Consider the following 15,774-nt stretch of genomic DNA (forward strand, 5'->3'; position numbering starts at 1 on the left):
GAAATTTTAATAACAAGAAATAACAAGTGGTTACCGAAATAATAATAATCATGTATAAATTCGAAACAATAAGTTTTCCGTAAACTTTGTTTTTATATTTTCATTTAAAGCTCAAATTGTTCATTTATTGTGAATATAAATAGCTAGTCTATTTGATCGGCATTTTTACGATTGGTAGCTCAAAGATCATGAAACAATCATGTGTGTCATTATCAAACTATTATATAAAAGGTTCAGTTTTAAAAATCTAAATTTTCTAAATTTTCACATAATTTTTTTTTTTTCGTAACAAAATTAACAAAATGTCTGTAATTAATGATGATATAACAGCAACAAATGAGTCTCGAATGGATAACGAAATAAGAGAATCGATATACGCTCCTTCTAGGATGTCTGTAATAGAGAGTCCTCAAGATAAACAAAATAAAATTTTGGGTGTAGCTTATGGTATTGGACTGAATATAAACAATGTAATAGGATCAGGAATTGTTACTACACCAGGAATTATTTGGAATATGGTCAAATCTCCTGGAACTGTATTATTATTATGGTTAATCGGTGGTATTGTAAGTATGGCGGGTTCATTATCTTATGTTGAACTTGGCGTTATACATAAGATAAGTGGTGGAGAAACAAAATATTTACAAACCGCTTATCCTAAGCCAAAAATTTTGATGAGTTATCTTTTTAGTTTCATGCATATTTTGTAAGTATAATTTCGATGTTTCATTATTTCTTATTTTATTTAAAAAAACTTTATTTGTAATTGCTGTATATATAATTTTTTAATTTAGCGCTATTCGACCAGGAATTATTAGTGCAGTTTTACAATCAGCAGCCCAGTATTCTTGGTTTACTATTAATGGACGTAGATATGATGAGGGTATTAAGCAAGATACAACTGGATGGAATCTTCCTTTTTCCCCATTTTGGTAATAAGAATGTTTAATTATCGTCGCGTTAATGTAACATCAACTGTTAAAGGGACTAATCCAAGTTTTTTATTTATTTTATTAGGTTTACAAAAATATTGGCAGTCGTATATTTGCTTATTATAACAATTTATCATATGATTAATAACAGATGGGCTAATTATATAAATCAATCCCTAGCTGTCATAAAATTGATTACATATTCGATTATCGCTTTAGCCGGAATTTATAGATTAGCATCGAATTGGTCTGTAAGTCGGTTTAATTGGGAACATCCAATAAATGGTGATACGAATATTTCAGCTTATTCTTCTTCCATTTTATTAGTAAGTATACACGTTTATGATTTTTATGGTTTTATTCGTAAATAAATTTAATCATTATTTCATTTTATAGATTATGTTTAGTTATGATGGATGGAATACTTTGAATTGTAAGTCATTTAAATTTTTTTTTTTAAAAAAAATTAATTGATGTATTTGTTATTAATAACGAAATTTTTTATTTTTATAGACTCGCTAGATGAATTCCGAAAACCGGGAAAAAAACTTATTTTCAGTAATAGTATCAGTGTCGGAATTGTTACATTAATGTGTATGTACAGTAAATATTATAATAAAATAACATGATATAAAATTCTAATTTCTAATTCATTTATATACATATATGTTTTAGATCTTCTCGTAAATATTGCATTTATTTCAGTTGTTCCACAAGAATCTATATCAAATAATAATAACATAGATGAAACTATAGCCGCAACATTCTTTTATAAATTATTTGGTAAATCTGTTGGAATCGTAAGACTTTTTACCGCTCTGGTTGTACTTTCTGTAATTGGTACCGCAGCAGCAGGAGTGTGGAGGTAAAAATTATATGATTAATATTATTTTTTCCTTTATATTGATAATAATACTAACAAATTTATGTTTAATAAAAAATTTTAGTGGATCAAGAGTTATTGTCGCAGCAGCAGCATCGGATTTTTTCCCAAAATATTCGAAAGAATTAAGAACCTGGAATCAATATTTTAATACACCAATAAATGCTTTATTATTACAGTTTATTTGGTGTTCATTTATTATATTGTTTGTTGGAAGTAGTTTTACTATTACAAGTTTTACGTTATTTTCAACTTTTTCAATGTATAGTTATTGGATTTTTTATTTCGCTACTGGTATAGGTTTATTGGTATGTGTTTTATTTGATAATTTTTATATAATCTAAAAGATTAAAAAACTAAAATTTAATTTATAAATTATAGTTAATTCGGCGTAATAAAAAAAATGAATTGAAGAAAAAACAATTCGATATGAATGATAAAGAATTGAATGAAACTTCTAGCCTATTTTCAAACATAACTCGAGAATATAAAGTTCCATTACCTTTTGCAATAATTTTTATATTAGCAGGTTTATTCATTTTAGTGTTTTCTTTTGTTGTTAATGTTGAATGTCCTAAAGATAAACCAAATTGTGATCTAAGAGAAAAAACGGCTCAACAATTAGCTCCGATACTTATTAGTTATGGATTTCTTTTTGTTGCTTTAACATGTTGGTATTCCTTTTATTACTGGTGGGGTTCTATAAAAGATCAAAGAGAAGCTGCTGTTATGAGAATAGCGGATGAAAATGAAAAACCTTATGATTTTAATTAATTAATTAATTAATTATTATTATATTAATATTTAAAAATAGTTATTTGTAAATTAAAGTGAGAGGTGGCGCAGTAAGACGGGTTAACATTTATAATTACGACTGGTTCGTATTTATTATTTCATTTAGCGCTGCTTTTTATTTTTAAAAAAAAAAATTAGTTATTATATTAATATGTTAATACGACTTAGAAGTTACGAACATTAATAATAAAATATAGATATATAAATTTCAAAGTTTTTTGAACTTTTACATTTTTCAACAAGTTGTACCTTTTAATAACTTAAAGTACATGTAATATATATTAATCGTACATTATTAAATGAATAATATTAATTATTAATTATTTTTAACGGATTTTTTAGATGTTAAATGATAAAAGTATTTTAAGTTATATTTTTCGAATATAAAAGTAAGTAGTGTGACCAACGTTGATTGTAATGAAAATTACTCATTTGATAGTCATAAATTATTGTATTACTCATATCAGTCATATGAATAAAAGTTTACTCATACAAAAAAAATTACTCATGCAACAATTGATTGTATCATGCAAATTATCATTACATAATCTTAATGTGGATAACATCAGTATGACAATTAAAGAGTTGTGATGTGTTATAATATGAGTCATGACTAATCACGTATATCTCAAAAAAAAATATATATATATATATATATAAATACCTTTACTTTCCCTTCATTCTTGTGAGGTATGTGTGGGTGTATGGGTGTGAGTGTGGGTGTTTGGGTGTTTGGGTGTGTGGGTGTGAGTGTGGGTGTGTCGTGTATGGGCGTGGGTGTGTTGTGTGTAGGTGTGGGCGTGGGTGTGTTGTGTGTAGGTGTGGGCGTGGGTGTGGGTGTGTGTGGTGTGAGGCGTGTGTGTATGTGTGGTATATGTTTGTTTTCCCTCGCTCTTTCCCCTTCTTCTTCCCTCTCTCGTTCCTCCCTTTCCCTTTCCCTTTCTCATCCTTTTCTTCCCTTTTCTTCGAGGTCCTGATCAAATTGCTGCACCTCAACGTTGGTGATCAGGTGACAACAAGTTTTTTAAAGACTTGGCTAAGTCAGCAACAGTATAAACCGTCATAAATTAATTTGAATTTGTTTAAATTGTTCTTATATTGTATAATAACCATTATTCTGATTATTAAAAATTCATTCAATTTTTAAATTTTATGATAAATTTATTTAGTGATGCTCCAATTGGTATTTTTTTTAGAAAATAAACCAATCGTCGTGTAAAATTAATTTCACTTTTAATTTTTAATGATGTTCTGAATATATATAAGTATCTACCTAACCCAATGAATCCACTGAGGAGTGAATCCACTGAGGAGTCGTTCCTTTGACGTATGAGAAAAAATTGATCGTGTGTGAAAAAAAAATTAAAAATCAATTTATTCGGTGCCACGTTGAATAAAAATTTTTTTATTTCAAATGAATTGAATTTAATTTTACTTGAAAAATTATAAAATAAATAATAACAATGTTCGATTGATAAATTATTTTTAATAGTATGAAAACGCATTAAATAATTTTAATATACTGTATTTTAATTATAATAAAGTTTTAATAAGAAAAAAGGTGGCAAATAATGTAAATGAATGAAATTTTTATATCAGTTTTTGAAAGAACGAAATTTATTATTTAGTAAAAAAAAAAAGGAAAAAGGAAGAGATAGCAGACACCGTGAGCAATTCCGGGAAGTTTGTCCAAAACTTTGCGTCCAAAATCCAACACTGGGCCGGCCGGCCGTTGCGGGTATAGTAGGAGGCGTAATATACTGGAGAATCAGAGATTAAATTAATTAATATTAAACTAGCTGTAATCTGTTGCAACAGGATTAATAATAAAATTTTTGACCTGAGTATATAACATAAATAATAAAAATATGTCCTAATATCTAAGTTTTGAGTCTCTCTTAGGAGTGGTAAAAATAATTGAAAGTCTCTCTTAGGAGCGGAAGAAATAATTTTTTTTCTCGATTTTTTTTTTCAACGTTTAGTTTATATTAATTACTAGGTCTTCTTTTATTTTTTGATTAAATAATCTTGAATATGGCTAAATAATTCTTCGATAAGAATAAACCATCTTCACTCGATGGGGTTTCTTTTTTCTTACCATCTTCTTTTAGGTATGTAGGTTGTGAGTGTGGGTTGTGTGTATGGGTGGATGGTGACTATAATATCAAAAAATCCCGATAGTCACAAATTCCCAAAGTTTTTTTTTTTAATAAACACAATTTTAAAAATGCAGCGGCGCAGTAACGGGTCTTAATTTATTCAAATATAATTTGAATTATTTGATTAGTATTAACGCAAAATATTTGTAAATTTTATCAATACCAATGCAAATTGCAAATTTTTATTAAATATTAATTCAAATTCACTAAGTTACTATATCATTAATGAAATTAAAAGAAAAATCTTTTTTATTTTAATTAAAAGGACAATGTACAGTATATTACTAGATTGCTAATCTAAAATTGCATTAAAAATTGGATTTTCAAGATTTTAGATTTGCATTTATCGAGATTTTGGTGTCAGGATTATGCATGATTGACTGTCGATATTATGATTGTTCAGGATTTGCTTCTCGTAACATAAATCACGAGGAAACTGCGAATTAATCTACAATGCATGTTAATATAAAATTAGCCTATGACTATATAAATCCTCAATTTTCCAGCTAAATAAAAATGAATCAGTTCGGATTTTTTGCTAAAATCGGCTATAAATCAATAAAATCACTGAAACTGCTATTAAATCGACAAAATTGCTAAAAAATCGTTATATAGTGCTTAAACACTCAAGTACAATACATTTCAGAGATAATATTGCAAGAATGGTTAAACCTGTATGGAATACTCCCAATTGTGATATAAATCTTAAGGAAGTACAAGCGTTAATGCATCTGCATTTGCATTACAAGCATGATTATGAAACACCAGAAATGTGGTGCTCTCATATTTGAGCTCCATTCAAAAAATTTCTTAAAGACAATCCAAGGTACTTTTTATATATCCAGTTGGTGTAGAACATATATATAGATGGGAAAATTCAATTGTCGAGAAAGAATATAGAAACTTAAGTCTTAAAAGGCAAATCTCAGTTACAGAGACTGAGATGAAGCGTCTTCAACCAGAGATTACATCCCAGTCTCTCATTCTGGTGATCCCGTTGATCAGTACGGTTTGACAAATTTCTTAACCGGTTAAAAATCCGTTTTCATCCTTAGATAACGCGGTTAAACGGATAAAAATGTTCGATGACAAATTAAAATTTACGCCAAATATGTTTAAATAATTTTTTTTGATGATCAAGTTAATATATTTACTACGTACACAAATTTTATATATTATAAATATATTTATTCATCTTTATTCATCAACGTATAATGTTATTTCATCCTAAAATAAAGAAGATTGTTGAAATTTTTTTTTTTAATCATACTACAGGATAAAATCTATACAATAAGCATCTGAACTTATTTATAGACCCAACTAAATTAACTCAAATATTGATGGTGAGCAAACTGTCATGAAATTTCAGCACTTTTATCTATTCGGAAGTATTTATTTCACGAAAAATATGGGAGATCGAGAAAATTAGAACAAAAATGATATGATGATCATTAATAAGCGGATATCCTCTATCCCGCTGATCCGGTGAAAACTATCCGTTCAACAAATTAACAAATTTTTAATCCGGTTTAACGGATATATCCGGCGCCAGACCGGCGGATCAACGGATTACGGGTTCATCGAAACTTTTATTTGCATTTAAAATAATTTTTATTATTTTTTTCGAGTTGATAGATAAACATGGTATGGGATTGATGAACTCAAGTTTAGGAAAACATGGAGTTTTCTGAAAATATAATAATATCATACTTTCATTTCAGGAAGCAGAGAATCTTATTTGCATCACGGAAGACAAAATACAGGATAAAATCCTTAAAGGCTTCGCTCGGAATATAAACAATTCGGAAGCTCATACGAAACGAATAAAAAATGAAAGCGGGTTAAGAATTTGTATGATATTGACATTATTTGTGAGTGAGAAAGATTTCATACTTTATTCTTTGCAGGTCGAGATTGCTATATAGTTGGGTATGATTTCACGACGAAGTGCCTATTAGCATCGAATTTCCGAGAAGCTTTGGATGAAGAATAATATCAAGCCTTATGCAACAATGTGATCATAGTTCATTAAAGGAGGCATATGTGATGATTCTCCTGTACAAGTAAGAGGGATAGAAACTTCATGGCTGATCCGATTTGATGCTAATAAACCGCTCCTTCGGGATCAACTTTTAGGAACCAGATTTTCACATGATGGAGAATGATACGCTGTATATCATCATTTCAAAACATATACAGTCAAACCTTTATATAACGATATGTCGGGACATATATGAAATTTTTAGAAAATATCGTTATATCAAAGTTATACCGATATTTATATGTCCTCATATATAGCGGGAAAATAAAATTTTATCGGTATATCAAGTTTTTAATAGTATATCGGTATGTCGAATATCGGTATATCGAGGTTAGACTGTACTACTTACTGGTGTCCTGGTTCATTCTGCTTAAATCAAAAGAAGAGCATTCCTTGCCTCTTTATGTTACTGCGAAACAAAATCTGTCAAATATCAATCAACAAACGAGAGAAATATAGTAATTATGTACTGAACGGAAAGTAATAATGGGTTATCGGTTATATAGTGATACTCTTGTTGGTGTTATCCAGGCAGTCATGAAAGTTTTCAGAATTTAATACACTTTAAGATTTGAAATTGACGACTGGTCAACTGAAACGTGAAAAGTCTGATATGAGATGCAAGTAATATTAAGTAAAAAAAAATTCAGACATACCCTTTATTCCAGAAAAGTTTATGTGTCTGATAACCCTTGACAGGATATAATTCGGAAATCATAAGAATTATAAGCGAAGTGTTATCGAGGAATAATATGTAGAAGAGTTTTCTGAAGAACCCGGAAAAAATGATGGACTCGAAATTAATCAACATTATATTGCTTTTATCGGTTATTCGAGCAAATTATCTAAATTATCTTCAGTTATTTATCCTAAATAGTAAATTTATATGCATTCAGGGATAAAGACCCGAGTCTTATTTCAAATGTATTGCAAATAAATTTTTTTGTGTTCAATCGTTATTAATAGAATATTCCTTTCGGGATATCCTTTTTTTGGCAATCAATATTTCACATAACGGGGGGCGTGCATATTAAGATTTGCAAGGGGTGATTAACGAAATGACGAAGTAATTATGCTAATAAAAAAAAAAAATTACTTCGAGTAACGTTTCATAATTTTATACAGCACTATAACTCGCAAACATTACACTAACCGAATATGTAAAACAATAGAATAATAAATAACAAATTTGCATTTATTATTAATATTTTCTTCCTCCAGCAGATTCTTTTTCTTTTTTTTTGAAAATAAACAAAATGTCCAGTCAACTTCCCATTGATTGTCTTAACGAAATATTTAAGTATTTTGAAGATGATATAATTACTTTACATGCATGTTTGCAAGTTAGTAGTCTTTATTGTGAAATTGCAGTTGAAATTTTATGGAAGGATGTTTTGGATTTTCAAAATGGTTATGAACATAGTTATAAGTCACACGTATCATTATCAATTATTAGTACTTTGATTGCTTGTCTTCCTAAGGAATCGAAAGATCTTTTACATAAGAATAGAATTTGTATTATTACTCCAACTCAGGAACCTCCATTATTTAATTATCCATCATTTTGCAAAACTATTTCAATTTATGGAATCGAAAGAATGATTGAATACACTATTAAAAGTCTACAATTAATTACTTCAGCAGAGGATTTTGATTATGGTAAACGTCTATTATTACAAGAAATATTAAAAATGTTTATGAATCTTTCATCTTTAAAATCTTTAGATTGTTCTACAGCATACATTGATGATATTGAGTTTATTTATTTACCTGAAGCAAAATTCTGTTTAAGAAATCTTACAAGATTATGTTGTGATTCAGATTCTCCTCCCAAATTTTTTTATCAAATATCACAAATATGTCATAATATACAATCAATAATTATAGATTTTGCTGATGTTATTTCAAATGGATTGGCAGATTTAATTTCTTCACAAAATAATTTAAAATGTATAACTTTAATATCTTCTTATTATGACGAGAATGATGAAATAAAGGCCATAATCCCCTCTTCAACTAAATTTTCTTTAACATTAACTGAATTAACATTACATGAATATTATATACCATTATCATTTGTAGCTTTGTTTAAAAATTTACAAAAACTTTTTTTTTCTTTCAAGTATAAACCGTTTGATGATTTTGATCAATTACAATATGTTCATTTTTCACAATTGAAAACTTTGAAATTTTTATATTCTCATCCAAAAATTGAAATGTTAATTATATTTTTAGAAATTAATGGAAAAAATTTAATAGAATTTTATATATGCAAAGGTCAAAATAATAATTCATTAAATTTAGCAATAGCTAAATTTTGTCCAAACCTTAAAATTCTATCAGGTTCTTTGATTAGGAACATTGAAACTAATCTTAAATAATTAATAGTCAATGATATTTAGAAAATTATTAAAATTATTTAGATTTTGATATCATTAATGGATGTTGAAACCATAGGGATCATACACCGCAAAAATCTCTTTCGCTAGTTATTATTATTTAAATCAGAAGTATGAAGTGTCAATTAATAGAATATGAATAATGAACATTATTTTTATAACATTTGTAACAGATAATAAAAAACTTTGATTTATTTTTCAATATTTATAATATATATGTAAATAAAGGTAGGTATAAAAATGTTTACTATGATCGGTGCATAACTTTTAAATTATATAATGGATCGAAGGTTAAGGTCAGCAATAAATGATGGGTTTATATTATAGAGATGACGCCGCAACTAGGTCTTACTAATCGCAACTCGCAGCTCGCAACCCGCATAGCAGTAATTTCGCAACTATTTAAAAAACAGTTGAGGCGTCAACCTTAGTTTATAATAAATATAAATACGTCAACCTGAAGCAGAAAATTAAAGTTTATCTGGAAAGATCACGTCTTCAAAAAGGGTATTTGTGAAATTAGTAAATGTAATTTCATATTTATTCAATACTAGAGTTCGTGATTCTTTTTATTGATCTTGGTCACTCTGTGTTGAAATGTTTGGAAATCATAACCAGCGACTTTAGTTGTAAGAAAGCATATTATAAATCTTATTCTTTATTACTTTGTATGTATAAGTGAACATGTAATTTTGGCGAATTTTTTATATTTTAGATTAGGTGAATTATCATATCATTAATATCATCCAACAATTTTAATAATTTTAATAAAGAAAATAGTAAAATTTATTAAAGGAATTTTCTTATATTAAAGTCTTTTTCATATGTTTTAGCCAGATTTGAGAGAGTTTATTAAGACCGTTACAGAGTGTTGGGATAAAAAGTGTCGGGATAAAAAGTAATGAGTGTTGGATTTTGAATTTTCGGGATTATGATTTGTCAGGATTGTGAGCGTCGGGTTTATGTTATAATGGATTCTGATCGTCAGTAAGTCCGGAATTTTTTTTTGCGTCAAGACATCTCCATGTGTAATTACTAATTATATAGTAAAGGGGGAGTGTACCAACGTATGTTTATGTATTTTTTTTTTATCTTGATAGAATTAAAAAATAAATTTTTTTGGTTGATAAGATAAATAAGATAAATTCTTGGTGGCAGAAGTTTTCCGAAATAATTCATACCATAAGTATGGGAATATAAAATTAATTTTGATGTACGTGTTGATCTACGTTGCGATCGGGAAATACGATTTTTAATGGAACTCAGGAGGCTGGTTTTTTTTTTCTTCATAAAAAGGAAGTAACTCTGAAACCAAGCTATTGATAATTACATGTTAACGAAATATTTAATAATATTTACAAAAAAAAAATTAATTCCAATATTTTAAAAATGAACCGAATCTTCATATTTAATTGTTACAATTTCCATCAATGTCGTTTCACACCTACTTAATAAAAAAAAACTCAATTTAGTCTATATGCAGTCTCAGGTGCTGCCTTAATCAATGTAGAAGTCAAACCTGTCCCTCCTGTTTCTGAACATCCCGTGACTTATCTTGTTTCCGGCAGTGTTGGCAAATTTTGAGGTCATTTCACTTATTTGAAATGACCTTAGGTCATTTCGTATATGATCACGTGATATATTCATAGTAAAATCATGTCGTAATCAGGTCATTTAAAGGTCATTTCAAGGTCATTTGCCAACACTGGTTTCCGGTACATTAAGTCATGATATAACCGTATTAAAAACCGTAACTCAAATTATATATGTTGATATGAACCAACAACCATTAGGTCGACTTTTGTTGTATCACGTAAAGCAGAAAAACCATTTCTGTTGTTGTAATAAATGCTAAGGCACCATATCTTCCTGATTCATACATTATTAGAGTTGCTGTTGGGGATCCAGTAAATGAAAATCAATTAGATGCCTTTGGCTGTGCTGTAGCTACAATAAAGTAGAGGAGCTTATCCTATCGCTGGTTATCTGATCGAAGCGTTTCCATACCCATTGCCGAGCGTTCATACTCAATCCCTAAATGCTATTTGTTTAATGAAAAAAGATTACTATTGCTGGTTCGAATGTGTTAATCTTTTTAATATGAGATCTATTTATTTTATTTTTCGATAATTTTAATTTTAATTTTAATGACTATTTAATAGAATGATGTACTTTTTTATTAATTAATTTATTTATAAAACTTAATCTAATCATAATAAATTGTAAATTAGTTCGTTATTTTTTTAAATGTATATTCATGTTATTATATTTTTGTAGTTTCAGGGAATTGATAAATTAAAATATTAAAAGCTTTGCCTTCATTATCCTTTGCATTGAATTATTTGGATTTTTTTTATTCATCTTAATTGAAAACTAACCAATTATTAATGCTTAAATAAAAATAAAATGTTTAAAATTGAATACGTTCCTATACTATACAAACTTTACCTGCTGCTAGAAAACATTTTGATCACGTTTCAGAAAATTCAATCTTATAAAAAATATGTCAAACTATACTTGGAAATGGAAACCCTATTCTCAGACTTTTTTACTTAATCATATTACGGGAAATCCACGTGGCGCCTGAATATTGACTGGCCCAGTTGAATTGATTGTTTCGCATGTAACATTTATCAATAAAATTAATTTTATTATTTTTATAATAAGTATATTTAAAAGTTAACTCTGTCTACATAACAAGAATTAATAAATGAGTGTTTCAAAATTTTATTATTTGATGGCTTAAATTAACACGGAAAAGCCTAAATCACAATTTTATTCTAATGATTCATGGGTTCTCACATTAATATTAATCTTTAATCTATATAATTAAAAAAATTTGTGTGTATTAACCGTATAAATAAATTCTACCTTACTACTTCCATTGACCAGTTTATTACGTGACGTCAAACAAATTCAAAAGCGAAATTTATACGCCGATCATATAATTCAAGCCGGCATTACCAACATTATAGCGCGAAGCAACAAGTGTATTAATTTAATTAAATTAAATAAATGTGATTGGCTGCAAATTTATGTTAACCAAATATGTAAAACAAGGGAGTAATTACAATTTACTAAAAATTCATTGATTTTTTTTTTCGAAATCCAGCGGTCAAACTTCCTACTGATTGTCTTAAAGAAATATTTGAATATTTAGAAAATGATACAATTACTTTACATTCATGTTTGCTAGTTAACCACCTTTGTTGTGAAATTGCAGTTGAAATTTTATAGAAGAATATTTGTTACACAAATTATTATAAGCCATATATTTCATTATCAATTACTAATACTTTAATTACTTGTCTTCCTAAGGAATCAAAAGATCTTTTACATAAGAATGGAATTTGTTTTATTATTTCGACTCAAAAACCTCCATTGTTTAATTATCCATCATTTTGCAAAACCAATTCAATTTATAAAATTAATTATATGATTGAAATCAACGATTAATTACTTCGGCAGGAGATTTTAACCATATTGAACTTTTATATATTGAAAATGTTTATAAATCAAATTTCATCCTTAAAATCTTTGGATATTTCTCCAGGTAGGATATACTGATAGAATTGAGTTTATTTTATTCACTTGAAGCAAAAATCTGTTTAAAGTATCTTGTAGAGTTAAAATGTTGTTCAAATATTTGCTCTGCATTTTTTTATCAAATACCGGAAATATGTCATAATATACAATCATTAACTATAACTTTTGTTAAATTTATTATTTCAGATGGTATAACAGATTTAATTTCTTTACAAAGTAATTTAAAAAGTTTAGCATTAGAGTATTGTAATAAAGATATAATAAGAATAATAACCCCCTCGTTAATTAAATCATCTTTAACAATAACTAAATTAGTATTTATAGATACAGCTAATTCGCCATTATCATTCATATCTACGTTCATAAATTTACAAGAACTTATTTTACATTTAGATCCTGATGATCCTAATGCTGAAGGTGCTTTTGAAGGTTTTGGTCAATTACAATATATTAAATTTCCCACAATTGAAAATTTTATAACAAAATTTAGTAAAAGCTAAAATCTTAAAAGTTTATGTCACTATTAAAGAGATGAGGGGATGAATTGAAGCATTAAGTAAGTATTTTAGTTCACTTTGATTACAGATTTATATCTAGTAAAAATTTTTTTGTTTTGATAAATTATTCACCAAAAAATTTTCATAAATTAACAATAAGTTTATTCCCATCTAAAAAATTAGAAGGATTTGAGGAATTTTTTATAAATAGGAAAAATTCTATATCACAAAAACCACTTTCATTAACTATTATTACTGGAGATATTTATTTATGATTCAGATTTAAAAATAATAATTGAAAAATATTTTAAAATGGTGTCATTAAAGAATATAAAATAAGATGATGTTTCTGAAATGTGGTACATTGCATTTAATAAATGTTAAATTATGAAATTAGACATGATAACCCTGGTTTACCTGGTTTACCATACTAGTCAAATATTTGAAATTATCAAAATGATTCATTACCCGAAGTAATTCTTTATAAAAATGTTCCATATTTAAATTTCGTAAACATAGCATATTCATGAAATAAATCATGGAAATTATTCAGTTTTGTCGATTTTATAACGGATTCATGGATTAAATAATTGAATTTTATTGTATTGGTTGATTCAACTGAATGTTATACGAATTTATTTGGCGTTCTTGGTTATAAATATATTTTATTATTTTTCTTTCTCAATTACCCAAAAATGTTGTTAGAAATGTACAAGTAAATTTATAATAAAACACACTTTTTCTAGCATAAATAACTTGAAAGCAATGATGCAATTTACGTTAAAAATAATAATAATTTTAACATATATCTATTGATACATTCAGTTGAATAATAATGTTCCTTTTCTACATCATGGTGAAAAGCCATAACGTGAAGAAATTAGGATCACGTGGTTCAAACAATTGCTGTCGGAATTATCATTATTCTTATTGATAACTTTCATGTTTTAATTAAATTTTATTTATACACATTTAAAAAAAATGATATGACAAAAAATTATCTTCTACTAGTAATAATTATAAATTCCTTAATTACACCCATTTTCGAATATATATCAATTACTTTTAAATCTAAATAATAAATATCTTCACGAAAATCTGTATTTATAGTTAATGAAAGTGGTTTTCGTGGTATACAATTTTTTCTCTTTATAAGGAATTCCTGCAAACCTTCTAATTTATAAAATGGTAATAAACTTATTATTAATTTATGAAAATTTTTTGGTGAATACTTTGCCAAAATATCAAATAAATTTTTACTAGTTATACTTTTATTAACAATCCGAACTTTAATACTTTCTAAAAATTGACAGTTACTTAAAATTAGTTTTAGTGCTTCCAATTCATCATTCTTATAAGTGATGTTTATACTTTTAAGGTTTGGACAAAATTTAGCTATTGCTAAATTCATTGTTTTACAATCATAAGATGAATTAAATTTTGTTAAATTTTTCCCATTAATTTCCAAAAATTTAATTACCATTTCTAATTTTGGACTAAAACAATTAAATTCTAAAATTCTCAATTGTGGAAATTCAATATATTGTAATTGATCAAACCTTCCAACAGTATCTTCAGGATCCTCAGCAGGACCTAAAGATAAAATAAGTTCTTGTAAATTTATAAACATAGATATGAATGATAATGGCGAATTATATGTATTTATTTCTAACTTGGTTATTGTTAAAGATGATTTAGCTAAGGAAGGGGTTATTATTCTTATTATATCTTTATTACAATACTCTAATGTTAAGCTTTTTAAATTATTTTGTAAAGAAATTAAATCTGTTACCCCATCTGAAATAACAGCAGTATCAATAAATCTTATAGTTAATGATTGTATATTATGACATATTTGTGATATTTGATAAAAAAATTCAGGATAAATATTTGCATGACATTTTAATTCTACAAGATTCGGTAAACAGATTTTTGCTCCAGGTGAATAAATAAACTTAATTCTATTAGCGTATCCTGAAGAATGTTCCAAAGATTTTAGGGATGAAATTTGATTCATAAACATTTTTAATATTTCGTGTGATATTAAAAGTTCACTATGGTTTAAATCTCTTGAAGTAATTAACTGTTGACTTCTAAGAACATTTTCAATCATATGATTGATTTTAGAAATTGAAATAGCTTTGCAAAATGATGGATAATTAAACAAGGGAGGCTTTTGAATCAAAGTAATAAAACAAATTCCATTCTTATGTAAAAGATCTTTTGATTCCTTAGGAAGACAATTAAATAAAGTACTAATAATTGATAATGATATATATGGCCTAAAATAATTTGAGTTACAAACATTTCTCCATAAAATTTCAACTACAATTTTACAATAAAGACGATTAACTAACAAACATGAATGTAAAGTAATTGTATCATTTTCTAAGTGTTCAAATATTTCGTTAAGACAATCAGTAGGAAGTTGACTAGACATTTTGCTTGTTTTTTCCGGAAAAAAAAAAAATTTTACTCGGGGTAAACTGACCGAATTTTAATTGTAATTTACTTTTTGTTTT

General features: G+C 27.0%; 4 protein-coding genes across 4 annotated transcripts; 3 read left to right on the forward strand and 1 right to left on the reverse strand.

The window, feature by feature from the left end:
• Positions 1-290: 290 nt before the first annotated feature.
• Positions 291-2,589, forward strand: OCT59_003912 (uncharacterized protein; the record flags this gene model as incomplete). The annotated part of the gene is made up of 8 exons (XM_066147937.1): positions 291-706; positions 795-932; positions 1,018-1,258; positions 1,329-1,365; positions 1,446-1,526; positions 1,608-1,797; positions 1,880-2,123; positions 2,197-2,589. Exons 1-8 carry the CDS (start codon positions 303-305, stop codon positions 2,587-2,589), a joined length of 1,728 nt encoding a protein of 575 aa, XP_065996586.1. The 5' UTR covers positions 291-302.
• Positions 2,590-8,066: 5,477 nt separating this feature from the next.
• OCT59_003913 (uncharacterized protein) lies at positions 8,067-9,191 on the forward strand (the record flags this gene model as incomplete). Its single annotated transcript, XM_066147938.1, has 1 exon — positions 8,067-9,191. One exon carries the CDS (start codon positions 8,067-8,069, stop codon positions 9,189-9,191), a length of 1,125 nt encoding a protein of 374 aa, XP_065996587.1.
• Positions 9,192-12,713: 3,522 nt separating this feature from the next.
• Positions 12,714-13,255, forward strand: OCT59_003914 (uncharacterized protein; the record flags this gene model as incomplete). Its single annotated transcript, XM_066147939.1, has 2 exons — positions 12,714-12,762; positions 12,942-13,255. The coding sequence occupies 2 exons, from the start codon at positions 12,714-12,716 to the stop codon at positions 13,253-13,255; spliced, it is 363 nt and encodes a 120-aa protein (XP_065996588.1).
• Positions 13,256-14,196: 941 nt separating this feature from the next.
• Positions 14,197-15,708, reverse strand: OCT59_003915 (uncharacterized protein). Its single transcript, XM_066147940.1, has one exon. The coding sequence runs from the start codon at positions 15,690-15,692 to the stop codon at positions 14,250-14,252; it is 1,443 nt and encodes a 480-aa protein (XP_065996589.1). The 5' UTR covers positions 15,693-15,708; the 3' UTR covers positions 14,197-14,249.
• Positions 15,709-15,774: the final 66 nt, after the last annotated feature.

The sequence above is a fragment of the Rhizophagus irregularis genome, chromosome 12 (assembly GCF_026210795.1).
Source record: "Rhizophagus irregularis chromosome 12, complete sequence".
In the NCBI taxonomy this organism is placed as follows: Eukaryota; Fungi; Glomeromycota; class Glomeromycetes; order Glomerales; family Glomeraceae; genus Rhizophagus; species Rhizophagus irregularis.

What these genes read in the sequence shown, in the direction of transcription:
- OCT59_003915 (XM_066147940.1), bottom strand. Translation starts at nt 15,692, where the DNA reads ATGTCTAGTCAACTTCCTACTGATTGTCTTAACGAAATATTTGAACAC.